Genomic DNA, 26,748 nt, shown 5'->3' on the forward strand with positions numbered 1-26,748 from the left:
TGATTTCTCAAAGCTATTATTTATTCTGTACAAGGTTCCACTGTACATTAGACATTCTTCTACTCTTGCTTACACAGTAAACAAGTGTATACTTGCCCTTGGGCTCAGGTTCACAGGTCTTCCCTGGAGAAGGGTGTCAGGCCAGTAAAACTCAGGGTGTCTTTCTCTGATGCCTCCTCCTGGGGGCCTGGAACGTGCCAGGCTCCGTGGGGCACAAGCCGGGCCCAGCTGTGTGGGTGAACAGCTTTACTCACTAGGACAGCACAGAGCTTTGTCCAACTATGTAGGGCAAAATTGAGCCCACAGGAAAGAACCATACAACTGAGGGAAGATGGCCCCAAATACCCAGGCTCCAGCTCCCAGGGCAGGACTGGAGACCAACGCCAAGAAGGGCTGAGGGGCGGCCTGGGCATCCCTGAGAAACTCGGTCCAAAGGGCCTATTGTCTAGGAGGCTCTGAGAAGGGGGCAGGGGCAGGAAGGCCGGGGGGAAAGGGGTGTTAAGAGAATAAATAAAAGGGGAGAAAGAAGCTCTAGGGACGAGGGGCTTGTGCTATCCTTCAAACAGCTGGGGAGCAGACCAGGGGTGGGTTAGAGGACGTGGGCGGGAAGAACTTGATGCACCGTTGGAAGGAATCTCCTACCTGCTTTCTTCTTCGCCTCACTGCAATGCACAACGAGCCAGGGCTAAGGGCAGGATCCCTTTCCCGGGCGGGTTTGAACATGGCACTGGGGAAAAGGGAAGAGGCTGAGGGATATTTCAGGGAGGGGCAGTTACCCCCTGGTCCCCAAATGCTATAAGGCACAATTCTTGGAGGCAACTAAATTCCATTCATAACATTAAAAAAAAAAAAAAAAAAAAAAAAATTCCCGAACCCCCCAAACAGAAACTTGTTTTAGATCCCAGGTCTACTGTGGCTGTGCTTGGGGCCTGGCCAACGCCCACCTAGCACCACTGCTAGCATTAGAAAAGTTGTACTTGGAAAAACAAAGGACCAGTGCAATGTCCCAGCTATGAAGAGGCCTGAAGGAGAGCACTCCAGTCTGAACACTTTAGTTATGGAAATTAAAAAAAAAAAAGTTGGGCTTTTTAAAATCCAAAACCAGCGTTTTCCAAAGATGTCCTTTCGTCTGTCCCCTGGAGTTAGCAGCGTGAAGAGGGCTCTTGGCTCATGGGTGTTTTCGGGCTCTGGACCGGCGAGCGGTGCGGATGGAGATGGGCGCCGGCTTCTCCGAGGCGCGGGCGTCCAGGCGGCGATGCTCCCAGCAAGCTCCAGAGGGCGCTGTCCCCTCGGAGGCGCGGGCACTGCGGCGGGCAGCGGCGCAGCGAGGGTCTGCTCCCCACAGACGCGGTTGTTTCTGACACATAGGAAGCCCACAAGTTTACAAATGCAAACGGAGACGCCGAGGGCACGGGGCGACGCTGGCTCCACGTCCAGGCGATCTTCCCTGCCGGGCCACAGCTCATGAGCCCGGCTGCTTGCTCCAGACCCTGACCAGGCTGCGTCCACTCCTGCTCGGCAGCTTCACGTTTGTTTTTCTCGTCAGGTTTGTGTGTTGTTGTTGTTGTTGTTTTTGTCTTTTTAAGAAACTTAGGGAGCGGGGCCACCACGGGGAAGGGAGAAGGGACGTGGCTCCTGGCGCTACATTCGGGAGGGCGGGCTGGCCAGTTCGTAGAAGAGCAGGTAGGCGTCGCTGGTGCGCACTTGGCTGGAGGACATGGGAGTGACGCTGCGGAGAGAGTGGGGAGTCAGCCCGGAGAGGGGGCAGGACCCGGAGACCCCGCGCCGGCCTCTTCCGGTGCCCCGGAAGCCGGCCGGCCGGCCTTTCAGGGAGGCTCCCCACGGGCAGCGGCTTTGTGGCCCTGAACTTTCCCATCCATTCTAGGTGTAAGCCGTGGGGGGTTGGGGGTTGGTGGGGGTGGGGGAGGGTGGGGGGGGGTGGGGGGAGTGGGGGGGGGTGGGTGGCTCCAGCCAGGGGCTCCAGCCCTGCCCTGGCTCTCACCTGGAGTCGTTGAAAGTGTGCCACTCGCCTGTCCCTGGGCTGCGACAGTAGGCTGTATAGTGGCCACCCATGGTGGTTCCAGAGTGATTGGACACAGCATACAGGTTGTAAACAGCATGGTCTGAGGAGGAGGCAGCCGTCAAGCCCCCGAGGCCCCCCTGCCCAGACTTCCTCCAGCCTCTCCTTCCGCGTCTCTCAGCAGCTAGAGCTGGCAGCGCCCCTTCCTCCTGCCCTCCCTCCGGCCTTGCACACCTGCGTCTTCATTCTGCCCTGTCTACTGGAAGATACTCACTGGTGTTTTCTGAGGCAAATTCTCTTAAGTCCAGGTCTCTTAGGGGGAAGTTCACAAATGTTGTGAGCTTGCTGGTTCGGATCCTGGATTCTGAAAACCGCTTCAGATCTGGCATTGACGTGAGTCAAGGACAGTCAAACCAATGCAGAAGGGCAGACAACAAAAGGAAAGCCTACACGGTCCGTTTCTTCTGACTCTGCTCCCCTCACCTGTTGGCCCCTTGTCATCAGTCCCCCTTGGAAGTCATGTCCCAGCCCTGATGGATCTTAAGGATACGGAGCACCAAGATCTTTGGGAACCTCTGGATGGAGAACTTCTTTATACACCGTTTTCTGCCTCGGCAGCGACAGCATGTCTGAGAGAGAAGACAAACAGAAAGAACTTGTGGGGGAAGTCAGTGGGCCCCAGTCCAGTCACTCCTCAGCTGGATCTGCTGGTATCAGCCTCTTCCCAGTAGGTCCCATGGAAATTTGTTCTTGCTATTACTGAAGGGTGACTTACTGGCTTTTCATCTCCATCAAGCACATCCTCTTTGGTGAAGAGCCTCATGCAATCCATTAATGTCACCTCAGGATAACCTCGCTGGGAAGGGGAAAAAAAGCAAAGGTCAGAGGTCAACATGAAAGGACGGGAGAGGGAGTTCAACAAGGTGGGAAACTGGGGTGCATACCTTAGCAATGGGCAGTGAGAGGTCCCAGAAGGGGTCGAAGACTGTAGAACAGTAACCACAATCTGTACACGTCAGGGAGCTCTTTAGCTGCCCAACAAAGAGATCTGGGGAAGAGAAGGCCATGAGATGCTGAAATACAGGAAATAGAGCATGGTCTTCTGCACAGCATCTTTTATTTTTTTTTGAGATGGAGTTTCGCTCTGTCCCCCAGACTGGAGTGCAGTGGCGCAATCTCGGCTCACAATAACCTCTGCCTCCTGGGTTCAAGTGATTCTCCTGCCTTAGCCTCCCAAGTAGCTGGGATTATAGGTTCCCACCATGGCTCCTGGCTAATTTTTGTATTTTTAGTAGAGATGGGGTTTCGCCATGTTGGCCAGGCTGGTCTTGAACTCCTGACCTCAGGTAATCTACCCGCCTTGGCCTCCCAAAGTGCAGGGATTACAGGCATGAGCCACCACGCCTGGCCTGCACAGCATCTTCTTTCTTGCTGTTCCTGCTTTGGTTTGTTGGACACTGGGCAGAAACAGGCTTCCCCGGGAGAATGATTCTTAGGGCTTTTTATGCTCCACTCAGGCAAGAGCAGGCAACAGTGAAAACAAGCATCTTCTCTTCCATGTGCTTACCCCCGATCCTACTGTCTTCCCGTTCTAGATATTTTCTCCACATCTGTCGGCCTTTCTCGTCATCTCTGGGAACCGGAGAGAGAAGACAATTCGGTCAAAGCTCAAAACTTAAGTTTAAGGGTCTGTCAATCTAGATCCTTCATCTTCAAAAGTAAATCAGATTCTTCCCAAATCATTAACCCCAAAGTGGTGGGTAAAAATCTCGAGTTCACAAAAGTTTTGCTTCCCCACAGAATTCTCCTCTTACTTACGGAAGATGATCGAGGTTCTCAGGGTTGGACTTAGGCCTCAGTGTCACTCGGTTCACCTCATTATGGAGCCCATCCAGAAGAAAGCGAAGGAACTCCTGAGCGTCCTGCTGACTGAACCCAAAGGAAGGAGGGTGAGCAACACCTCTTATCCTAAGAACCTGCTCCTGCTGCCACCCACCCTGGAGGACATGTCTGCAAGGCCCTTACTTATAGCCGACAAAGCGCGGTGCGTATCTCTGGATCTGGGTCTTGAACTCAGATGGGCTCACCACATCATTGGGGGATGAAGTCCATATGGTCTGAATTAGTTTTGCAAACTCTATTGGAAGGAGAGAGTGTATAGGACAGCTGAGATATTTTCTATAAGAAACTCTGAAACTAGAATCCCAACAAAAAGCAAGCAGAGAAAGAAAGACAGGATAGGAGTGTCTAAGACACAACTCCTAGAACAGCCCCAGTGGAATGGAGGACCATCCAGGGGTAGGCAGGGGCACGTGACAGAGGGCCCCTCACCTTCCATGAGGGCTGTGTGTGCATTGCTGCTGTGGTGCAGGTCCCGCATGTAGAGCCTCTGGAGGCAGTAATCTCTCAACTCTCGGGTGTTGCTCAGGCACTGCAGAATTGAGTTCATGAAGCACTGCAAGAGATGACCAGGCAATCAGTGGGGAGATGAGAGTCCCACCTTCACCTCTGTTACTTACTACCAGAGGCTCTCTGGTTCATCTACCTAGAAATGAATCCTTTCATAGCCTCAAGTTCCTTTTTTCATAAGTGAAAGGGGTGAAGTGAGGCAAATCCCCACTCCAGGCATAGGTAATGTAATTGGTTATTTACTATAGGGGTGCACAAAAGGGCATGGATGCGACGGACAGAAGTGTGTGGGAAGTGATGGGTGTCCTTGAGGGGAAGGATCCAGGAGAAGAGCAGGCTGACGGGTAAAAGAGCAACTCCCTTTTAGCAGTGCTTCCTGCTGGGGATGGGTAAAGCACAGCCCAGCAATTCTGTGAAACACCAGCCGGGAAGGGCGAGTGCCAACTAGCTAAATGGGTAGGAAGTCAGCCACAACCAGGAGGGAACTCTGGTTATATGGCTCCAGTCAGGATAGTAGGGGGTGGGCCTGGGGAAGAAGCAGGCCAGGAGGAACTCACCGTGTTCCCAAGGTTTCGAAGACCAGCCAGACCCTGGGCACTCTTAGAATTCTGCAAGCAAAGAACATATGGCGATAAGGTGGAAGCAAAGATGACAGGCCTGTGCGGGGCTCTCTTGTTCAATTTTCTAACCAGCTGGGGTCACAGGCAGCAGGCCACACATAATATTCTTTCTTCAACTTTACCCGTCTATGTACTTTGTAGGAAAGAGGATTGAGGAATGCCTGTTATTTTCTTTCTTTTTTTTGAGACAGAATCTCACTCTGTCACCCAGGCTGGAGTGCAGTGGTGTGATCTCAGCTCACTGCAACCTCTACCTTGTGGATTCAAGCGATTTTCCTGCCTCAGCCTCCTGAGTAGCTGGGACTACAGGTGTGTGCCATGACGCCCAGCTAATTTTTTGTATTTTTAGTAGAGATGGGGTTTTGCAATATTGGCCAGGCTGATCTTGAACTCCTGACCTCAGGTGATCCAACCGCTTTGGCTTCCCAAAGTGCTGGGATTACAGGCGTGAGCCACCGTGCCTGGCCTAAATGCCTGTTATTTTCAACACCCAACAAAAATATTCTTCAGGGCTTTGCTTTATTGAGTATATATTGACTATGTATCTCCCTGTCCCCCATATTTATGTTATTCTCCATTCTCTGCTATAATGGAGACTGGGAATTCACATATTTGGTACATATTGACTCCTTACTATAAGAAATTTTGAGTCCCAAATCCAGGTGCTATCTCAAATGACCTATATTTGTACTCCTAGAAGTCCAATATATAAAGTAGCTCTCATAATAGACACTTTGAGGAGGTTTTGAAAAGTTAAATAACAAAACACCTTGAGTTTCGATCTTCAGTTGGGAAAAACTCAAGCAAGCCTGCCATTCTGAATTGCCAGAGACAGGTGAAATTCCTTCCAGCTGAGATCAGCTCCTAAGGGCTGATTAAAGGCTGGGAGAATCCTCCCTGCCTGGCTCAGGTTTCAACATCCTGACTGGCCACTGGCTGGGAATCCTGGAGATGGCAGATTGGGCCCGCAGAGGCAAGGGCCTGGCTGAAAGTGCCACTCTTGCTGTTGGCCCTATAGCGGAGGCAGGTGAGGGGGCTGGAGAGAGAACAGGTGCTGGATTGAGGACTCTGAGCTTATTTGTCAAGGTCTCTTGGCTAATCCTGGGCATATCTCCAAGGAGTCAGAAAACCTTCAGGCTCAAAGGGTTAAAGAAACAGTTTGCAGATGAGTCTGCCACCCCCTCTCTCAGGGAGGGGACTGGGAGCAGGCAACTCTGGAGCAACACTGGGGCATGCGTGGGGCCAGCTCAGCCCTGATCAGAACAGGAGCCTGAAATAACTCAGCTAAAATTACTCATGCCGTGTGCTGACAGCCTATGAGGCTGTCAGCAGCTCAAAGCCCATGAGGTTGTCAGCTGGGGGGGGGGGGCGGGGAGGGGGGTGGGTGGGGGAGGAGCAGGCTGAAGGAGGGCTTTTCTCAAGAACTGCCTTACCGATCCCACAAGTAAGAGGATCCCTTCCTGGCCAGCTGTCAGGGCTAGCCCTAACAGGTAGGGAAAAAAAATATACCCAGAAAAGAGACCCAGTTTAAACCTGCAGCTAGAGAGAAAAGCCAATTGGCAGCAGGTGGGATATAAGCATCCTTGGAGAACTTGGCTAGGGCTGGCAGTATATGGCCCCAAACAACATCTGAATCTGACTTATTGACAGTAACAAGAGGGCCGCAACAGAGATAATTCCCTGGGACAAAGACCTTCTCAGCATTTTCCAGAATAGGTGAAATGCTGCAAAAGTCTCCATGTTGCCCACTAGGAACTGAATGTTGAAGCTTGCCCCCAACAGAATACTCACCCTTACGTCTATTTTTGGCAGTGCTTTATTAGTTCTTAGCCCCCGTGCCTCAGATGACATCTGTCTAAACAGGCTGCAGGGGAAAGCATTCTACCACTGGTGACCGTGTCAATGTTCACCAAAGCAGGCCCTCAGCTGAGACAACAGTCACTCAGCGCTAATGGGGGTGGGGAAATGGGAAAACGGAGTCATCTGTCTACAGAAGCACTCCTGTGGTGTTTTAAGATGTTGACACTTAATTCTCACCCAGCAGTGAGGGGCAAGAAGGATACCTTGTCACCCACGATTACTATTCTTGACGATCTAACCCCTCTGTTGGCCTGGGGAGTGGGGAGATGGGAGAAGCTCCTTTAAGGCATCGTTAGGACCCTTAGTTGTTATGTTTTAGGGTGGGAGTTGATGCCTTTGTCTAAAATTTCCTGAGCTGAAAACCACATGCCAATTTCTAGGTGCTCTGTGTAGAAGGCGGGTGGATAACAGGAGTGGGGGCGACAAAGGATGGGGGAGCGGGGCTGCTCTATGCCCAGCCAGATATTCTTCTGCCAAGAATAGGAAATCAGGAGCTCCAGGGAAAGTCAGCACTTTTCATTTCAGAGGGGAACAGAATGTCCCCAGAGTGACCTTTCTTACAGGACAAACAATCCTACCTCAGGGTCGACAGAGAGAAAAGGGGCTAGAACTTCAGAAGGTGGGAGACCCTGCAAAGCCAGCCTCTTTTGGGGAAAGCCAGAGAAGGAAATGACCCCAGGTGTGTTATACTGGGACACATGTGCAAAGAGTTGAGAAAGTTTGGACCCAGTCTTCCTTCCACTGAGCCATCAGCAAACCTAGTTTTGACTCAGTAGCAAACACTGTTGCAGGGAGCAGATGGCACCTCCACCGTCAGCAAATAGCATTCACCTTCTAGAGGAGGAGCGGGGGCTCAGGAGAGCCCTGCCTGGGTGAATGCGGAGGTAGCATCTGGGGACCCTTTGGTAGGAGAGGCCGAGGTTTGTGTCTTCACACTTGAGACCCCAGTCAAGGGCTTTCCCGCCTACCTCACCTGTGTGGTGAGGGTCGCCTCAAGTCCTGGCTGCAGCTAGGAAGCCTGGTGTGGCCCTGGCACGGGGCAGGGCATGCACTGCCAGCATGGGAGCTGGTGCCTGTTACATAAGACCTGTCAAGCTCGGGCCCCTTATCCCTTCCCCAGGCCGGCAGCGCCCAGCCTCGGCCCCGGCATTCCCCTGGGGGCTGCTTCCTCGGAGGGACCCGCTGCCCGCTGCAGAAATGGAGAGGACGGAAAGAAGGGGAAGTTACCCTCTGTCACCTGTCTGCACCTCCTCTGCCCTTCACAGGGTCAAAGGACCCCCGTCACCAACCCTTGGGAAAGAGTCCTTGGTGGACAGTGAGGGGGAGGCGGCCCCTTTCTGCCCAGCCTTCCTGGCCGGGGTTTGGCCTCGGAGGAATACCCCCGCAGGGTCCTGCGTGCTGCCCTAGCACACCGACCGAGACCCAGTCAAGGTTATGCTTTCTTGCACCTGTCCTGATAGGTGCCAGGAATTGAGAGGCCAAGAGCCACCACCTGGTGCCGGGGTCACCGAGAGGGAGGGGGAAAGGGGGGCTCGTCGGACATCCACCAGGGGAGGGGACCGCGAGTAAGCGTGCGATCACCTGGGGAGGGGGCATTCCTTGCCAGGAGACCCTGGGAAAGGAGGGGTGGGGGCTGGGAAGAATCCGTCCCTTCACCTAGGGGCGCGTGGCGGGCAGGGGCCAGGGAGAAGGCGGGACCCCAGGCTCTCGGCGCGGGGGTCCCAGAAAAGGGCCCGCGTACCTTGGCTTTGTTGAGCAGGAGCCCCACGAAGGTGGAGAGCAGCAGGGACGGGGAGAGAGGGGAGCGCGGCCGCAGCTCCTTGGCGAGGGCGGGAAAGGGGGCGGCGGGGGGCTCCTCGGGCAGGGTCACGGTGTACGAGGTGCGCATGCTGGGGGGCGGGCGGCGGGCTTTGGCCCTCGCTTAACGTTGGCAGCGGGGGCGCGGGGGGAGTCCCCGCGCGGTGCCACAGTCCGGACGCCGAAGCCGGCGGGACCGCCACAGGACACTGTCCGCGGCGCCCGGAGGTAACCGTTACCGCGGGGCCCGAACGCGCGCTCTTCCGCCTCAACCTCCCCGGCGTGCGCCGCCAACCGCCCGGGTCCCTGCTCTCGCGCTCCGGCCGACTGGCTGCCGAGCCGGCGCCTCGGGATCCGCGACGTCAGCGCTGGGGCGGGGCTAGGCCCGCAGCCCCGCCCCACCCCGCCTCCGTCCCGCCCCCGGCGCCAGCACGCGGACCCGAACGAGGCAGCAAGGTCGGTCCTCCCCCGCCGGGCCTTCCCCGCGCTCCGCGGCGCCCCCAGCCCGCTGACCCCAGGCGAGGCAGGCCCGCGGGGGAGGCAGGACCGGAGCCCGGAGGCCCTGGCCGGCCTCGGGGTTGAGGCTCAGCTCAGGATAAGTGATCTTTGGGGCCCGTAGAGGACGTCTCCCCAAGACCCAGTGTCAACCGGGTGAACTTCCCCCAAGGCAGCATTACACTTCCTAACTCTTGGGGGGCTGCAAACCATTTTGAGAACGTGATGAAAGCTCTTCTCTCTTCAGGGCGAAATACGCATATGCACAAACTTTTGTCTAGCGTTCTGGGGGTGCTCAGGCCCTGGTGAAGCCCCAAATTCATGCAGTCAGTGGAGGTCAGTGGGCCCAGGTTAAGAAGATAGACCTTCACGGCCTAGGGGCTGAGCTGCCCTCCTCGTAACAGTCCTGTCTGGCCTCTTTCAAGAGAGGCAGTGCCCATATTTTATAAGGCCCAATAGGTCACCTTCTCACTTGGCTTCTGAAAAGAACCTTTTCTGGTCTCTTCTAACCAATTACCCAGCTCCAGCTGTACCCACTTTCAAATTTGACTTGTTTTGGAGAGCTGGGAAGAAAGTAATAAATAGTGGGGAAATAGGCGCTCAGCTGGCATGGGGGCGAGTGTTCTACTCTGACCCTAAGCACAACCATGCTTGAAGATCAGGGGTCTTTAGGCTTCATTTCTGATGCTCCACCCCTCCACCTAACAGGGAAGCTCACGAATCTGCCTAGAGAAAGTGTCTTGTTTGGAGCTTGCTGGCTATTTTTAGCCAGTATTTTTAGCATTTAAAAATACTCCAAGAGGCAGCAGTGTATGCTGTTACTCATCTGTGGGCTCCTTCTGTTCCTTCTGGTGTGCTCATCCCCACATGTACACGCACACATGACCACAGCTACGTGGGGACTGTGTCCAGGACACATGTATGGCGGTACCCTAGGCCACCCACAAAGCAGCAATTTCATGCCAATGAGAGAGGAGTGGCGACAGTTGCCCCCTCCCCTGTGTGCCAGCAGTGTGGTGGGAGGAGGGGGCAGGGGATAGGAACCACAGGCAGTCTGCTTGTGATCAGTGAGAGTGGGCATGTGAGGACGGGTGATCTCTACAGTCACTGTCCTCACCCAGACTCTGACTGAACCTGGACCCTGGACAAACTGCAGCAGCCTTTCTCCAAGCCTCCTTTCCAGCCAGACGCTTTCAAGCCAGCCCTACACCATCTGAAGCAATGTTTGCATCTGATCATCTGATCACAACTAGAGCACCTGCCCTTGCATCCAGTCCCGAAGCCTCAGGTAGCCTTTCTCCAAGGCTGTCTGTCCACAGGCCCACCACCCTCAGTCTTCTCTGACCCCTGCTGTCGACCAGCCTGTGCTTATCCTCTGCTGAAAAACCAAAACTGCCACTCATTAAGTACTTATTAGATCCCAGGAACTGGGTTAAGGGTTTTATATATATTATCCCAGTTAATTTCTATAATAACATCATGCTGTAGTAACTACTACCTCTATTTTATTTATTTTTTATTTTATTTTATTTTTTGAGACAGAGTCTCGCTCTGTCGCCCAGGCTGGAGTGCAGTGGCACGATCTTGGCTCACTGTAACCTCTGCCTCCCGGGTTCAAACACTTCTCCTGCCTCAGCTTCCGGAGCAGCTGGGATTACAGGTGCGCACCACCATGCCCGGCTAATTTTTGTATTTTTAGTAGAGATGGGGTTTCACCATGTTGGCCAGGCTGGTCATGAACTCCTGACCTCAAGTGATCTGCCCACCTCAGCCTCCCAAAGTGCCAGGATTACAGGCGTGAGTCACCGCGCCCGGCCTATTACCTCTGTTTTATAGGTGAAGGACCTTAAGCCTAGAGAGGTCAAATGAATTTCCAGGACTGCAAAGAATAAATGACAATGTGGGGCTTTGTCTTACAGCAAAACCCACGCTTTTAACAGGAAATTCTGAGATGTACTTCTTGCTCTCTGCCAATTACCTACTTGTAAATTCTGCCTAAAATTTGCATCTTCCAAAAGACTTCCCTAATTAACTCCACCCAGCTCTAAACTCTCCATTACTGCACATCCTCAGTCTATGCGCATTCAGTTTGCATGGTGTTAATTTATCTTAATATGCTTATCTTTGTTTTATAAGTGTTTCAAAGTCCTTTATAAGTGTTTCAAAGTCCTATAAACACTTATAAGTGTTTATAAGTCCTATAAATGGTCTTAGATTGCGTGTGGCTTGTCATGGTTGTGCCCGCACACCGAAACCTCCTCAAGGGCAGGGTTGTGGGTTCGGTTCTCTTAGTGGGTTCTTAATAAACGGTGTTGATCTTGTCTCTAAAGAGGGCCAGACCAGGCTCTGCTGGGAATCCTGGGAGTCCCACTAAGCCTCAGAGGGTGGGGTGTGAGTCTGGTTTTGCATGTTGAACACATGTGCTGCTGGGCTTGGGGGGACCTGCCCAAGAGGTGCTCACCCACTATAGCATTTGGCCTGTTTCCCCATGACTTAGACACAGTGATGTAAGCACTCCCACCCAGGACATCTGGGTGTTCTGCTAGCTTGCTCTCCCTCTTCCCTGGGATTTAGGAGGTTAGAGGGGTTGCTAGGAGCAGGGAGGGCCAGAGGCGAAAGCTTTAGTGTGGGAGCACTTTGAGAAGTCTGGGGTGGGAGGAAAGAATTCACACAGGGTCCAGTCTAGTCAAGCAGGTCTGACTGCTGCAGGACATGGCCACAAAGGACCTTGGCTCGTCTCTCAGCCAGCCAGGTCTCTGTGAGACCCCTTCTCTTCACTGCCATTCTTGGAGTGGGATGGATACAAAGGATAGAGGCTTCTGGCATCTGAATCCGGCTCTGGCTCAGTGACTCTCTGTGCTTCAAATACACTAAGCTAATCTGAGCTGGGCTCATTCCTGCATCCGGACTGCTGTTCCTCAGAACCTGGGCTTGGCCTGCTTCCCCTGTAGGATAAGTAATTGTTTTCACCTTAAGTCCTTCCTGGCATGAGATGGAGTGATATAAATGAAAGTCAGGGCTAGCTCTATGAGGGCTGGGACTGAGAGTATCCTGCTTCTCTCAGATCTGCGTGGGCAGCTTGGGCCAGGGTTTGGGGACACTGCTGGGGCTAAGGCAGATGTCTCAAAGCCTGGCTCCCAGCATGTGCCTGCGATTACCACAGCAAATGGAAAGACCGGTGGCCTGATTGATTGATGGATGAAAAGGTAGGGGCTCTGAGTCCTTGTTAAGGGTTGGGCTTTTGCCCCACAGTGCACCTTGGGGAGAGAGGGTCAGCCCATCCTCCCCACTCTGTGTAGGAAGGTCTGCTTCCCTGCATGACATGGACCCCAAGAGGCCAAAAGCTCTGCACTCCTTTGAGGCCAGGCAGTCTGGCCTGAACCAGCTGGATTCCAGAGGCCCACACACCTCCTTCTTTTGCATATATCTCTGTCTGGGGTGCTAGTTTTATGTATATATTGAGGTGAGAAGGTACAAGGGGCCACGTGTGCAGCTTTGGGCTCTGAACATGACGTTCATTTCTGCAGCCGGTGGTCAGTGGAGCGGCTCCCCCAGGGGCAAGGAACATTTTGCCAGGCTTGGATTAACTTCTGCATTGCTGAGCCCCACCCCAGCACCACATTAACTCATGAAGACATCCTGGAGTGGGGGTGGAGGAGGAGGTGGGAGGAGGGTGCTGAGCACCGATTGAGAAATTGAGCCTGGATAAGGCAGCACCAAGGCTAACAGCCAGGATACAGCCCACAGCCAGTCTGCAAGGCATGGCGACATCAGTGTCTTGCTGATTCTAGTCGCAAACCACAAACCCACTGCCCTTTCCTTCGCAGCAGCTAGTACAGCTCCTGGTCAAGGGGTCCCTCTGGCTTAAGGTCCTTTGGTGACCTTCTCATGCTGCCAACACAGATTCATGACTTCAGGAAGTTCAACCTCCTCAGGGTGGCTGAGTGAACCTGGGGTGGGAGTAGGTGAGGACAGACCCCAGGATCTCAGGCTGCCAAGCTGGACAAACAAGGCAGCAGGGATGCAGGCCAGTATGGCTGCGTGAACGGAGCGAGAACACAAGGAACGAGAGGCGAGTTGTACTTCCCACCTAGGAGCTCCAGGACAGCCCCTGCTATCCGCAACTTGTTCTCTTTGGAGTAACCTCCGCTCACTGCAGGGCAGCATTCAAGTCCAAAGTCCCACCCGAGGGAAAAATCACATGACCTCAGCTTATATAATCTCTCTGTCACTGAACAGCTGGAACCCAAGGCTTCTGAAGATGAGTCAGCAGCCCCAGTGGCAAATAGGACCCAGGTATTCAGTTTCCCAGACCTTTTGCTCCTAGAAACAGATCCTGGAGCAGAGGGTAAGGGTGTCGAAGAGACTGGGTGGGTGAGAATAGGCTGGGCCAGACTCTGAGCCTCAGCCCTGGCTCTGCGTCCGAGTTGCAGGTGCCCAGCTTGCTGACTGTGCTCTGGAGGGCCCTGGGCCAACCCCTGGCTCTTCTTGGGGAGAGGAGAGGGTGGCCTGGGCAGGGCGGGGCAAGGGCTGGGCAGAGGCCAGCGGGCAGAATGCCAGGACTAGGGAGGAGCAGCTGGAGGGGTGGAGCAGAGGGGGATTAGGAAGGATTGTAGGGGTTAAAGCGCAGCCCTGGCAGGGCTCAGTGGGAACAGCTTGTCCTTCCATAGGCCCCGGGAACAGGAGAGGTGGGGTGGAGTGGGGAGATGACAGGGTTGGGACTCGGGCTCCTGGCTCTCTGCAGGGCTGAACCACCTGGACTGACTTGGAGTCCCCACTGGGGGTAGTGAATGCTTTTTTTCCACCATCACTGTTCCTCCTCTCTGCATTTTAAGCAGAAGGTGGAGTCTCAGGAGAGGCCCTCGTTATAGAAGTGCTGAGCTGCACCCCCCTGGCCTGGCATTTTGTTGGTGCTTACACAAGCATGGGGAGGGGATAATTCTGAATTTATGTGGTGCCCCCTGCCCCCCGCCCCCGCCAGCTCTGTACTCATGCTCAGCTGAGTCTGTGATATTCAAAGGTTCGTTTTGAATGTTACTGTTAATGAGGGAAATAAGTCTGGCTAGAACCGTTCTCCCTGGTCACAGCCTGCGGTTGACCTCCCTTAATGAATGCCAGCTGTAGCTCCGGTCAGCTACCCTGAGAACCCCCTGGGACACAGGATGTACTTTTTTACCTCTGTTTCTCCCACGGGGTTGGTACGGGGGAGACTTCCTACTCTAATCAGCTGCCAAATGCCCCCTTTCTATGATCTCTTTTTCCCCCTTAAGTTTAAATGACCTCTTCCGCAGCATTTTATTGATTTCACATTCCTCCACCTTCATTATTTGCTTTGAGCCTCACGGCATGCTTGTGAGGTGGGCAGGGCAGGCGTGATTGTTCCCTTTTATAGTCTAGGAAATACAGCCCAGCTGATAGGTGTCCAAGGTTAGAGCAGCCAACTGTTCCTTCCACTGGTCACGAGCAGCCTGTCCCAGCCTCAGATGACCTCTCCCTTTCCCTCCACCTGTGACACTCAAGAACACCCAGGGCTGCCCTCTCATTGTACCTATTTAATAACTTATTTCTCGGCCAGGTGTGGTGGCTCACACCTGTAATCTCAGCGCTTTGGGAGGCCAAGGCGGGTGGATCACCTGAGGTCAGGAGTTCAAGACCAGCCTGGCCAACATTGTGAAACCCCATCTCACTAAAAATACAAAATTAGCCTGGTGTGGTGGTGCATGCCGCTAGTCCTAGCTACTTGGGAGGCTGAGATAGGAGAATCACTTGAACCCGGGAGGTGGAGGTTGCAGTGAGCCGAGATCACACCACTGCAGTCCAGCCTGGGTGTGACAGAGCGAGACTCCATCTCCAAAAAGCAAAACAAACTTATTTCCCTAAGTGAATTGTGAAGGCACTGAGGGCAGGGACTGTTGCTCACACACATCTCTTGCCTCCCAAAGCACCGGAAGGGTACAAGGAGGACTAACATTTATAAGGCAACATGCCAGGCCCTTTCACATACATTATGTTTTCATTCCTCAAGTAATCTATGAAGTGGGAACTATAATCACTCATTTTATAGAGGAGGACACAGTTTCAGAAGCTAAGGGGCCTATCTGAGGTCACACTGCTAGTCAACTGAGCAACACAAATGAGTGCCTCAGAAGGCAAGATCCCCAGATGGAGATCTAGAAAGAAACTGGAACCAGTTTTAGAAAGAAGTGGTCCAGGCCCCGCGAGCAGGGTTGTTCTCACCTCAGCAAGATGCACTCTGCTCCAGGAAATGAGGATAAGAGGGGTGGAGAGAGCGGGGTGAGGTTAAATAAAAGTCTTGTACCATTGACCCTGGAGAGGCCTCTGCTGGTTGGCAGTATCTTCTGGGGCATGAGCTCAGAATGAAACACTAGCTCAACTGCAGGGCATTCCCGGCTAAAGCGCCTTATGAGTTGCTTCTGGATGAAGGTGGCTCAGTTTGTCCCAGGGCAATCTGCCACTTCTTTGAGATCCTCTCTCAAAATTCCCTTCACCTTGGCCCTGGAGCCGTGGGGAGGAGCCAGGGTTGTCCCTTCTGGAGAGGTGGAGGGCAGCAGACTCCCAGGAGGGTTGGGCCATGCCTGTGCCTGGAGGAGGCGGATTCCCAGTGGAATCTGACCCCCAGTAAAGGGGAATACTGACTGCTCTCATGGTTGGGGCTGAGGATGGGTCTGTAGTTTAGTCTGTGGTGAGGTTTTGCATCTCAGCAGGCCTAGAGATCACCCAAAGAGCTTGTGGAAAGAGCGGCTTCCCAGGCCCCATCCCGAGAGAGTTTGTGTCAGTGGGTTTGGGTGAATCGTTAAGCCCTGCAGTGACTCTGACACAGGCAGTCTGCAGACCCCACTTTAAGGGGCACTGCTGACCATGAAACAACCCTTCTCTTCTGAGCAAGGGGAGGGAGCCCTGCAGAGGCTTCTAGGACCCAAACCCCTCTGAGGAGAGCCATATTCTAATTGCCCTGGGGATGCACAGCACCAGCCGAGTCCAAGTGAATCCTGCTCCACCACAAGCCCAGTATGTGGCCCCCTGAGAGCTGATACTTTCCCCCCAGGCCAGCTCTGTCGTGACACACGTCTCTTCTCCACTCCTTTCTACAGTGGATCCGGCCCTGCCTTGTCAGGTTCTGAAAGCTCTGGGAGGCACCAGCATTTCTATCTCCTGTGCCACTTCACAGATGGCATAGCAAAGCCAAGACTCCCTAAGTAATAGTATCAAAGTTGCCCTCTCAAGATGTTTACTTATGCAAGCTTCAAGGTCCTGCCCCTAGTCCTGAACCCCTGCTGCATTTGTCTGGATCAGCCCTCCAAACAGCATTTCTTGCTGTGGCAGGCTGTTGTTTTCAAAATGTACTTGTCCTAGCAGTAGGGAGGGGTATGTAAGGTAATGGAGGAGACACAGCACCCAGCCCTTCTGTCCATATGCTTGCCTGTCCATCTGTCCACCTGCCACTACCCGTGTATCCACCCACCCACCTATGCCACCACCCACCCATCCATCCATCCATCCATCCATTCATCCATCCAATCAGCAGGTCAGCTCCCGTTGTGGGAGGCACGTGGCAGGGGATCTAGAGACAGGATTTCTTTTTCCTCCTCTGAGAGCTTGCCACCTAATGGGCACACTAATAACTACAGAAAGGCAGATGTCGTCAGTGCCCCAAGAGAGGCGCGTTCAGAGATTAGTTGCGAGCAAGGCCATGCCAGCCCTTGGTCAGTCTCCAGCAGAGCCTCTTCTCTCATTCCAGCTGAGGCAGGGCTGGAATAGAGGTATTGGATTGTCTCAAACCCTAGATAAAAATTTCTCCACTACTTTCTCCAAAGCCAGATGATAAGCCTTGCTGTCTGATACCCTAGTCCTGAGCATGCCAGTGTCACTCAGAGGAGAGTCCCTCTTCCCCTGATGTCTTATGTCCAAATGTAAAGCCAGGCCTCGGGGCTAGGGAATAAAACCTGCACAAAAGGGGAGATGTAACCGCAGCAAGGACGTCCTCCTGCTACTGGGTGCACTGGTGGTCTGGGGCCCCCACATCCAGCCCAGGTCGGGACAGGGCCTGCAGGAGGCACTGGCATCTCAGATGGAAAAGGAGAAGGTGAGAAGAGTGGTTCACTGGGGGCAGCGGAGCATTCCTGAGAACACTACTGGACTATCCTCAAGTGCACAGGCCCTGAGTGGACTTTCTAGGCAGAGTGGGAAAGCCCCTCCCCTTGGCACGGAGCCCCAGGGGCACCAGATGTGCTGGGATGACCTCTCTTGTTTGTCTCCACCAGGAGCAGCCACCGGCTGCCGTCAATCATCAGTTAGGTTGGAAGTCAAGCCCTCAGCCTGGCTGTTCTCCAACAGTGGCTGCCTCCCCAGCCCATCCCCGGTCCCCAAGGGTAAACTCACCATGCTGTCTCTCCCTGGGGAGCTGGAGCGGCTGGGCCCAGGGGCCTGACCCTTTCCCTTCTCCCACAGCGTGTAGCGGCCAATGGGTCGGAAGGTTGGGCTGAGGATTTCAGGGACTCGTGAAGGAGGGGTCTGGGAGGGCACCTGAGATGCACTGCCCTTGCGACCATAGTTCTCCAGGTAGTCCACCAGGTACTCAGGGTGGCTGGCTGCCTGGTAGAGCCCCTGCAGGGTGCAGAGCTCCTTGCGCGTCCGGGCCAGCATGGGGCTGCGACCCAGGTTCCCAGGGTCTATCCGGTAGTTATCTGAGGTCCGGAGGCTGGAGAAATCCCGGGCCAGGTCTGATTGGCTGTCCGACTTCTGGGTTAGGGTCACCCCCTGGTCATAGGCATTCATGGGCAGGTAGCTGAGGCAGTTGTTGCTCACTCCATAAGGGAATCCACTGCCCCCACTGAGGCCACTGCCTGAAGGCCGCTCAGTACCCCGGGTCTGGCTCTCTGCTCGCTTACCTCCCCCAGTGATGTCAGGTCTCAGCAGGGGGCGGCCCCGGTCATAGTCCAGGATAGAGGAGGGGCCATAGGTACGGGGACGGGTGAGGAAGCTGCTGGCGGGGACCGGCTTGAAACCAAATTTCTCTTTCTCCAGTAAGGAGGCAGCCAGGTTGGCCCCGTAGGAGGAGGGGGTATAGGCACCATAGCCCGACTTGGAATAGTGGGCATCTGTGTAGTGGGCTGATTCTGTGTAGCGCTTCAGGGTGGAGGAGAGCTGGGACATCCTTCAGGGTCGCACTCAGTGGGGACTGGGAGCCTCATGGGCTGAAAGACAAGGAGAGTAGTTGTCAGAGGGCCCTGCCAGGTGTCGGGCTCCCACAGACCCGCTCCCCATCCCTAGCTGGGCCAGAACCTAAGAGCTCCCAGTCCATTTCCACAAGAGACAGGCTGGCTGCTGAGAAACACACATGCACACAGGTGTGCACACGGGCTTGCTTGCACCTGTGTGTTCACGCCTCAGTGAGAGTGCAAGGGATGAGGTGGCTTTTATATGCCACCCAGGGAATCAGCGCATCCTGGCCATTCAAAGACTCAAACACACAAGCAGGGGCTACCCGACCTCCACAGCCCACCAAGCCGCGCAGTCTTCCAGCTCAAATCCCATTGCCTCAGCAACTGCAGAAACTCTTGAGCTGGGGGGATGCCACAGACCCCTGGGTTGAGAATGCTGGATATTTCCGGAGTTAAGACCACTTCTGTCCCTTCTGACTTATGTGATGAGCAGCTGTCTTTTTGGAAACCTAGACTGTGCTGGAATGACCTGAAGATCATTTGGTCAGATCCCCTGTGAGGCCAAGGAGGCTCAGGAGAGGAAGTAATGGGGTGTGGGTGGGCAGGGGAGGCCGTGAGTGAGCATGCAACAGCGAGGGGCCAGAACATGGTCTCCAGACCCTTTCCCCAGACACCAGCACCTGCTGCTGGTCCCACAGTGAGGAACACTCGTGAAGTAGAACCCACTCACATCACTGAGCTAAGCTTCTGTTCTAAGTGGAGTTAGGGCCCTGGGCCTCCCAAGAGTTCCTCTACCAACACAGGGTTCCTCTACCGACATGGATCCGGATCCCAAATTGGTCCTGGTGATGTTTGTGCAAAGGGGGCCCCCTACAGTCCCAAATCTTGCACTGCACGTGGCATTCCCAGTCCTTCCCTGTTCCAGTCCAGCAGCTGGGGAGGGTCTAGTGAAGGAACTGCTGAATGTGGAGCTTTGAAAGCCCCAGAGGATCATGAATTTTAATCTAGCTGTTGTACAGATGGGAAAAGTGGTGCTTATTTCTCCCCAGCCACACACCAGCAGAGCCAGGACTGGAATCCAGGTCTTTGAAATCCTGGCCAGTGTTCTTTCCACTTAACCTTGAGTTACCACCCCCTCATCAGATTTAGGGTCAATTGGGGACCCCCAGAGGCCTTCCATTGCTGTAAACGTGCAGCCTGTATCCAATGGAGCTGGAGTGGCAGAGGAGCAAGTAGGGTCAGAAGCCTGTCCTCGAGGGCATCAGGGGCTCTTGGGGGGCTCTCTAGGGGGACGGAAGCAGAGCCATCCAGGACTCTCAGAGTGGTGGGACTTGCCCTGTGATAGACTAGCTGGGTGATCTTGCACTAATCATGTAACCTCTCTGAGCCCCAACTTCCTCATCTGTAAATGAGTAAAACCACCATCCTCATAATTCCTACCTCACAGGGCTGTTGTGAGGAATAAATGAGATAACAACACGTGAAGGGCTCCACAATGACAGTGGTTACCATCTCCTCCCCGAGCTACTGCGAGGCAGCCTGGCTCTGCCCTCTGTAGGTCTATGATAATATCAGGGCTGGCTGTCTCCCAGCCTGGCCAGCCTCTAGCCTCAGCTTGGGACACCAGGCCTCCCCAGGCAGCCCCCAGTGAGAGAAGCAGGCAGTGGGCAGACATCTGGCCACTCAGCAGACACTGGCTGGGCAACCCAGCCCATCAGGGCAGAGAGGAGATGGTGCCAAACCCCAAATGCAAGGGCTTGGCAGAAAGCTCTAGAATCCCAGTCCACACAAGGCTTTGGGGTAGGTACAGGGGTGAGAGATGAGCAGGTAGCTTCTATATAGGACCCAGAACAGCATTCCTTGACCCTGCCTGAGAACTCCAGCAGTTTTCAGTCCAGGCTGACATCAGAAAGGCCTGGTCCATCTTATTGTCCTTTTGCCACCTGGCCCAGGGGGCCCCGGCCCTCCACGTATACTTCTTTGCCCACTGTGCCCAGCACAACTTTCACCCCTTTCTAGGGAAAGGTAACTGGGGGATGACATCACACAGGGTTAGAGGGAAACCGTAGCGGGAGAGACAGACAGAGGCACAGGGTGGGGGTGGGAGGCCCAGTCCTGCTCTATTTCGCTTTGGAGAACTCTATCAATAATGCAAAGTCAAAGAGATTCCAGGTCTCAGGAGCTGGGCTCTGGGACACCAGGCAGCCAATCAGATACAACCCCCACAATAAGGGTATGAGCTCATGGCTCCTCCCCACAGCTCTCCCTCCCCCTCCTCCACACTAAGACTCTCAGGGAATTGGTATTCTACGGGCAGCGCCCCAAGCCCGTGACATCCCTTGGCCCTGGTGATGACGCAGAAGTGCTGGGGCCAAACAAGGTCCAGAGGACAGCGACAGACAGCTCTGAAAGGCTTTAGAGCTGGAGTTGGGGCCACACCTCTGGCCCACAGATTCCCAGGAAGGCTCCCAAATCCCCACTCTCCTTTCCATCTGGCAGGTGATTGCCAGACCCCTCCCCCTCCTCCCAGCAGCCCTAAGAGTCATGCCATCACTAATACTCCATGGAAGCTGCTTCTCGGCTCTGACATCTAGCTACAATTCCCATGTCTGGGGAGAGGGTTCCTATTGGGGTGGGGGCCTTCCACATGTCTCTCCCCTCCCACAACCCCCAGTTTCACTCTCAAAGGTCCTAGCACCTTCCAGGTGAAGGCACAGCCTGGGTTGGTGCCCCTTGGCATTACCTGCACAGCTGTCCCTGGAGGCCACAGAACGCACTATGGGCAGGAGAGCGGGCTGGGGCCCTGGCCGGAGTCTCGCCGCGCAAGACAGGGACAGGAAGGGCACTCACATGGCTGCGAGTCTCCCTGTTGCCACAGGAACAGCCTGAACTGAATGGCCCTTTCATGGGACAGTGGGAGGCAAGCCGATTGGCTGGGATCCCCCATACCCCTCCCTGCCCAGTGCGGGGCCCCTGTTGCCCAGCTTCTTTCACTGTTTACCCAGAGCTGGCAAGTACAGGCACGCAGCTCCAGGCAGCGCCTCCCCAGGTGTCTGCCACCTTGGACAACGGGGGCAGTCCCCTGCCCAGCTCCTCTTCCTGGCCATCTTCACTGAGGTGTCTGGACCCTTCCTTCTCTGTCAGAGATTCCTGTCATTTTGCACAGTTTCCCTCTCCTGGGAGGTGCAGCAGCACTCCTCTGCACAGAGGCCTGGGCTTCCTGTCAGGACATGTGAGCCAAGCAGCTGTCACCCCAGCCGGCTAGTGCTGGTCACCTCTGAACCAGGCCCCAGGCATGCTGAGTACTTCACATGCAGCTTCTGAGTCCATCTTCTCTGCAGCCTTACATCAGCTCTCATTGGCCCTCGCCATGTAACGCATTCTTCTAGGTGTGCTTTATGCACAGAGCACCCCAAAAAGTCTTAGTGCAGGTTTAAGCTGGAGTTCTTTCAGACATAAATGTCTCCAACTTACACACCGCTTTGGACAGATTAAATTATTTAAATTAAAATTAAAAAAACCTTCACAGTTAGAAAATAAATATATAAGACATTTAAATATGGAAACTTTCAAATGAAGTTTTTAGCATTTGTATTTCTGAAGTTATTTAAGCTTAAAACTGCACTAAGGCTTGGGACACAGTGTATTAACTCACTGAACCCTCCCGACTCCTTTAAGCGGTAGGTGCTGTTATAATATCCATTTACAGATGAGGAAATTGGCGATGCTGGGAGTGATGTGGATTCCCCAAAGTCACACTGGGAGCAGTGGCAGAGCTGGGCTGGACCTGTGCTCTATGCTCTGTCTGCTATAGCTGGCCTGAAGCCCAGACCCCTGCTTCACTCTTCCCTGGCTCTCCATGGGACGGGTCGGGACTGGGACCTGTAGGTGGGGTTTGAGGGAAGGACCGCCACAGGATCCAGGTGTCCGCCCTCCGGCATCTCTACACTTCCAAGACAAGGCAAAGAAATGGGCCTCTAGGCAGAACTGGATCCTTAAATTCTCTTTTCCAACCACCTATGCACAAGTACTCTCCTGGCGTCCCCTCCCCACGGGAGAGCCCTGGTCTCCTTCCCTCTCCTCTAGGTACAACATGGGGTGTACAGACTCTGGCAGGAGCAGCCTTCTGGATTTTCCACTGCAGGCGAATGAAAGTGAAGCCAGGTGCAACTCGAGCCCTAGAACAATACTGATCGGCCGCGAGATGGTCCAGGAAGCCTCCATTTCACCCACTGTGCCAAGCCCCTGTGTGTTCCCTGGCAGCAGCATCTACCCCAGCTCAGAGCCTTGGGTCCCTGGCCTGGTTATGAGCAAGTCCCTAGCCTCCTACCCTGGCTGCAGCTTGGCCCACTCCTCAAGGTACCCATGCTGGGTGAGTCAGGGGTTAAAATGAACCCCGTCCCCCTGGGGCAGCCAACCCCTTTGCTTCAGCCACTGTCACTTCCTGTTGCTCATGTGAAGGGCTCCCTAACCTGCCGAGCCAGGGGAGGGACTTGCTCCCCAGGAATTCCAGGCACTCCTGGCCCCCAGGCTTCTCTCTGCCTTCATGGCTTCTCTCTGCCTTCATGGCTTCTCTCTGCCCAGATCTGCTTGGCTTTCTGAGGGTGAAAGCCTGCTTTGCTACTGGGGCCTGGATAGAGAACCTCTAGCTGAGTTTCAGAAGCATGCCTAAACAGGGTTAAGTCTTCCCTCCTACTCAGGTGCCCAGAAAAGGTGAGTGGGGAGTCCCAGCCAGTCCCGCCAGGTGGCTGGGAGTCTCCACAGTGGTGACCTCAGAGCCTCCTGAGGCCACTTGCTAACAGAATCAGAATGTGCTGACCTTGAAGGACAAGGCGGGTGAGAGGGGCCCTGTCTCCTTCCATCTGCACTCTGACCCGCCCTCCCAGCTGCTCCGGTCACCTGCTGCACTATCTGGGCACAAGGGTCTGGTCCTAGAGGATGGGATGAGGGAATCCTGGCAGGTGTAGAGGATGTGGGTAGAGTAGGGGATTGTGGGGGCAGGGGCATATTTATGCTCAAACAGTCCTTGAACTCAGCCTACTCCTCTCAGGCCCCAGGGCCTCAGCTGGCCCCCTCCTCTCCAGCCTGTCACTAGGCTCTGTCTATCAGGGGCTAGCACCCACTGATCCACCAGCTTAATCCTCTTGCCTGCCCTGGCAAGGGGTCATCCAAGGGAATTTGGGTCCATTTCTCTTTCTCCTGCTCCCAGTAGTTACCCAAGAGCTGGGGGAGGGGAGGAGGTAGGATAAAGAGATTGGAGATTAAGGCAAGAATCCTGACTGGTGGAGAAGAAGTGGGTGGGCCCAGGGCAGTTTCTATAGGGTGCTCCTTGATTTGGGGTTGTGAGTGGGGTGGGCATCTCTATGCTTCCAAGACAAGGCAAAGAAATGGGCCTCCAGGCAGTATTGGGATCCTTAAATTCTCTTTTCCAACCACCTCTGCCCAGGTACTCTCCTGGTGTCCCTTCCCCAGGGGAGAACTCTGGTCTCCTTTCCTCTCCTCTAGGGCCTTATCTTTCCTCTGTTCTCAGCCTCCGGAGGAGCCTTTGGTCTTGCCCCTGACACCCACCAGGCCCACTGGAGTGGCCTCTTACATGCTATCCTAGATACACTGATGTCTTTCCTCTAGGTAGAGTCCCAGAGAAGCTCAGATACCAAAGGGGCAGCTACTGACCTGTGTCCAGGGGCACTGGATGGGAGCTGGGGGCTTCTTCTTCCACAGCAGGGCAGGGAATGCAGTGGAAAGTCCAGAAGCTGGAGCCTGACTCCGGGCTGGGTAATCCGGAGCTCAGGTTACTGACTCCGATATATATAGTATCTTATCTGACCTCGCACACTCGCAGAGATGGTGAGCGCAACTCACTTGCATTCCAAGCCCTGGGAGAATTAAAGGGGCAGTGGCGTACCCACCCTTGAGGGGCTGCCCTTTCAGGCCAGTGCCAGCCAAGGAGGTCTGCAAGGACTCTTGGAAGGGGGGCATTTTGAAGGGGAACAATGGGGAGATTCAAGAGGAAAGAGGACTGAAAAGAGCACGGAGGGGTGGGGGTGGAACTTGAGAAAAAAATACAGAGAAAGTGGATTTTCCAGAGCAGTCAGTCACAGGATTAGAGAACAGGAAGAAGCCATACCGTTAGCCCCACTCTTAATTTTGAGATAGAGTAGACCTAGAGAAAGAAAGCAGCTTGCTCAAGGGCATATACAGATAGCCAGAAGCAGAAAGGGGACTAGTACTCAGGTTTCAGTCCAGTATTCTTTTCTAATGGACGTCAGGGCCTGGGCTTGGAGGCTTTCCCTTATTGGCTCCGAAATAGTGGATAAGTCACTTAAGTTCTCTGAACCTTAGCTATTTAATCTACAAAACAGGAATAATAATAATAATGGTCTATCTCAGTTGTGAGGATTAAATAAATGAATATTTGTAAATTTCCTGGCCCATAGTAAGAGTTCAATAAACATGATGATTATATTGAATACTTCCACTTATTATAATTAGTGGCATTATTAGTAATGGCACCTTACCAGGAGAACTTTCCTAGGGAGAAAAGGAAGGTTACTCCTGGGAAAGGAAGGGTTCTTTTCTTTCTTTCTTTCTTTCTTTCTTTCTTTCTTTCTTTTTTTTTTTTGAGACAGAGTCTCCCTCTGTCGCCCAGGCTGCAGTGTAGTGGCGTGATCTCGCCTCACTGCAAGCTCTGCTTCCTGGGTTCACGCCATTCTCCTGCCTCACCCTCCCGAGTAGCTGGGACTACACGCGCCTGCTACCATGCCCGGCTAATTTTTTTGTATTTTTAGTAGAGACGAGGTTTCACCGTGTTAGCCAGGATGGTCTCGATCTCCTGACCTCATGATCCGCCCGCCTCAGCCTCCCAAAGTACTGGGATTACAGGCATGAGCCACTGCTCCTGACCAGACGTGTGCCTTTCTAATGCCAGAGAACAGTCCCACGGTTTTCTGAACTGACCATGTCCCATAACTGGGAAGGGCAAACAAGGCTTGCCATCTTCCTAGATGTCCAGTCCACCAAGCAGAGAAAGGCCAAGCCCATTTGGGCTCCTTCCCCCTTTGCCTAGAAAAATAGGGCAAGCACAGCTTCCCCCAGACCACCAGGAGAATGCTTGGCCCCTCTGGGGTGGTTCCACTCTACCTGTGGGAAGGCTCAGGATTCCAGGGCCACAGAGCCGGGCTGGGCAGGGTCACAAGAGGAAGGAACAGGGTTCTTAGCCTCTCTGGCCTTGGTGCACTTGTCTGCTCCCAGGATGTTTTCTCGATGGCTCTCCCCCAGGACTGGGAGTACCCAGCTTGGTGCCTCCACCCTGTCTTAGCACAGGCTACTGACTCAGCCCAGGTCCTGATGATGCACTTCAGAGGACGCCCTCATTCCAGTCCTCATTCTGACTCTAGTCTGACTTGCATCTACAGCATCAAAGGAAGGGGCCTGCCTCGACCTTAGCCCAGTCAGTTCTCCTTCCCTCTGCTTTACCGGGGTCCATCTGGGGGATGTTCTCATGCCCATTCCAGGGGAGGTGAGCAGCCCCTACCACTACTTCCAGCTCAGTCCCATTCTAAAGGCAGCCAGGTCAGGAGGTAGGATGTTCACTCTTCAGGGAAGGGCTGGAATGGGTTGGCTAGGGCTTCCCTTGACTGTTGAGAAGTTGCTCTCTTCGGAGCACCGCGTGCATGCTTCTGGTTTGGGATTGGTGAGAATTTCAAAGCTGACTTTTTCTGGTTAGGGATTGGTGGAAAATCTCCCTTTCTGCTTAATTGTTGCACACCCCCTGCCCCCAACCCCCTTTAGCAAACTGACCAGATAGAACCCAGGGAGCTTTAAGAGCACCGAGTGACCTGCACGCACACATGGGGAGGGGTGTCAGTGTCACTCTCGGGCCACATACCACCGATATACCAGGGCACAGCGAGGAGGACCCGCCGAAGCAGCATTTCCTTAGAATACACTGATCAACACACAGATGGCTTTTCCTGGCACCCTGGGCTGTCAGCAAGCAGCCCTCACACAACTGGCAGACACAGCTGGAGCGTCCCTGCACAGCCGGCTCTCTCCCTATATTTCTAGTGTTCACTCTGCCCAGGCTGTCGTGAACACCTTACTTTCTGAGCCCCAAACCGGCACTGATCCCCGAATCCCCCCTCCCCGATTCCCGACAGGTGGCACGTACCTGCCTCTTCTTGGAGGATGGACGAGTCGAACCGGGCACAAGCATGGAGCTGCGGGTGAGTCCCGGCTGGCGCTGGCGCGTCGCTGTCCGCAGCTGACGCAGAGAGCTCCCCGGCCACGGCTCCTGCCTGCCTCTCTCCCACCTCCGCCGGGGTCCCAGAAGGGACCTCCCCGGGAAATCGGCGCCACCCAGCGG

General features: G+C 54.3%; 1 protein-coding gene across 5 annotated transcripts; it reads right to left on the reverse strand.

Annotated features, from left to right (window-relative positions):
* On the reverse strand, window positions 1-26,658 carry USP2 (ubiquitin specific peptidase 2). 5 transcript variants are annotated; one of them, XR_503381.3, is made up of 14 exons: window positions 26,554-26,658; window positions 17,602-18,416; window positions 4,987-5,037; window positions 4,352-4,475; window positions 4,046-4,157; window positions 3,839-3,949; window positions 3,588-3,652; window positions 2,965-3,068; window positions 2,796-2,876; window positions 2,571-2,649; window positions 2,295-2,402; window positions 2,003-2,123; window positions 643-1,729; window positions 1-228 (listed from the first exon to the last, which is right to left on the reverse strand). XR_503381.3 is itself a non-coding variant. In XM_008021202.3 (13 exons), the coding sequence occupies exons 2-13, from the start codon at window positions 18,373-18,375 to the stop codon at window positions 1,642-1,644; spliced, it is 1,818 nt and encodes a 605-aa protein (XP_008019393.3). In that variant the 5' UTR covers window positions 18,376-18,416; window positions 26,554-26,657; the 3' UTR covers window positions 1-1,641. The 5 variants fall into 5 exon arrangements, 4 of the variants coding, with proteins under 4 accessions (XP_008019393.3, XP_008019395.3, XP_008019394.3 ...); XM_008021202.3 differs by having other exon boundaries at window positions 1-1,729; window positions 26,554-26,657; XM_008021204.3 differs by lacking the exon at window positions 26,554-26,658 and adding an exon at window positions 24,057-24,164 and having other exon boundaries at window positions 1-1,729.
* Window positions 26,659-26,748: the final 90 nt, after the last annotated feature.

The sequence above is a fragment of the Chlorocebus sabaeus genome, chromosome 1 (genome assembly GCF_047675955.1).
Source record: "Chlorocebus sabaeus isolate Y175 chromosome 1, mChlSab1.0.hap1, whole genome shotgun sequence".
NCBI classification, from domain to species: domain Eukaryota; kingdom Metazoa; phylum Chordata; class Mammalia; order Primates; family Cercopithecidae; genus Chlorocebus; species Chlorocebus sabaeus.

Bases quoted from the DNA above. Each gene is read 5' to 3' on its own strand.
- USP2 (XM_008021202.3), bottom strand. From the start codon at position 18,375: ATGTCCCAGCTCTCCTCCACCCTGAAGCGCTACACAGAATCAGCCCAC. The intron at 3,653-3,838 runs GTAAGTAAGAGG...TCCGGTTCCCAG, and splicing joins GAGAACCTCGATCATCTTCC to AGATGACGAGAAAGGCCGAC. The intron at 3,069-3,587 runs GTAAGCACATGG...TCTCTTCCCCAG, and splicing joins GGAAGACAGTAGGATCGGGG to ATCTCTTTGTTGGGCAGCTA.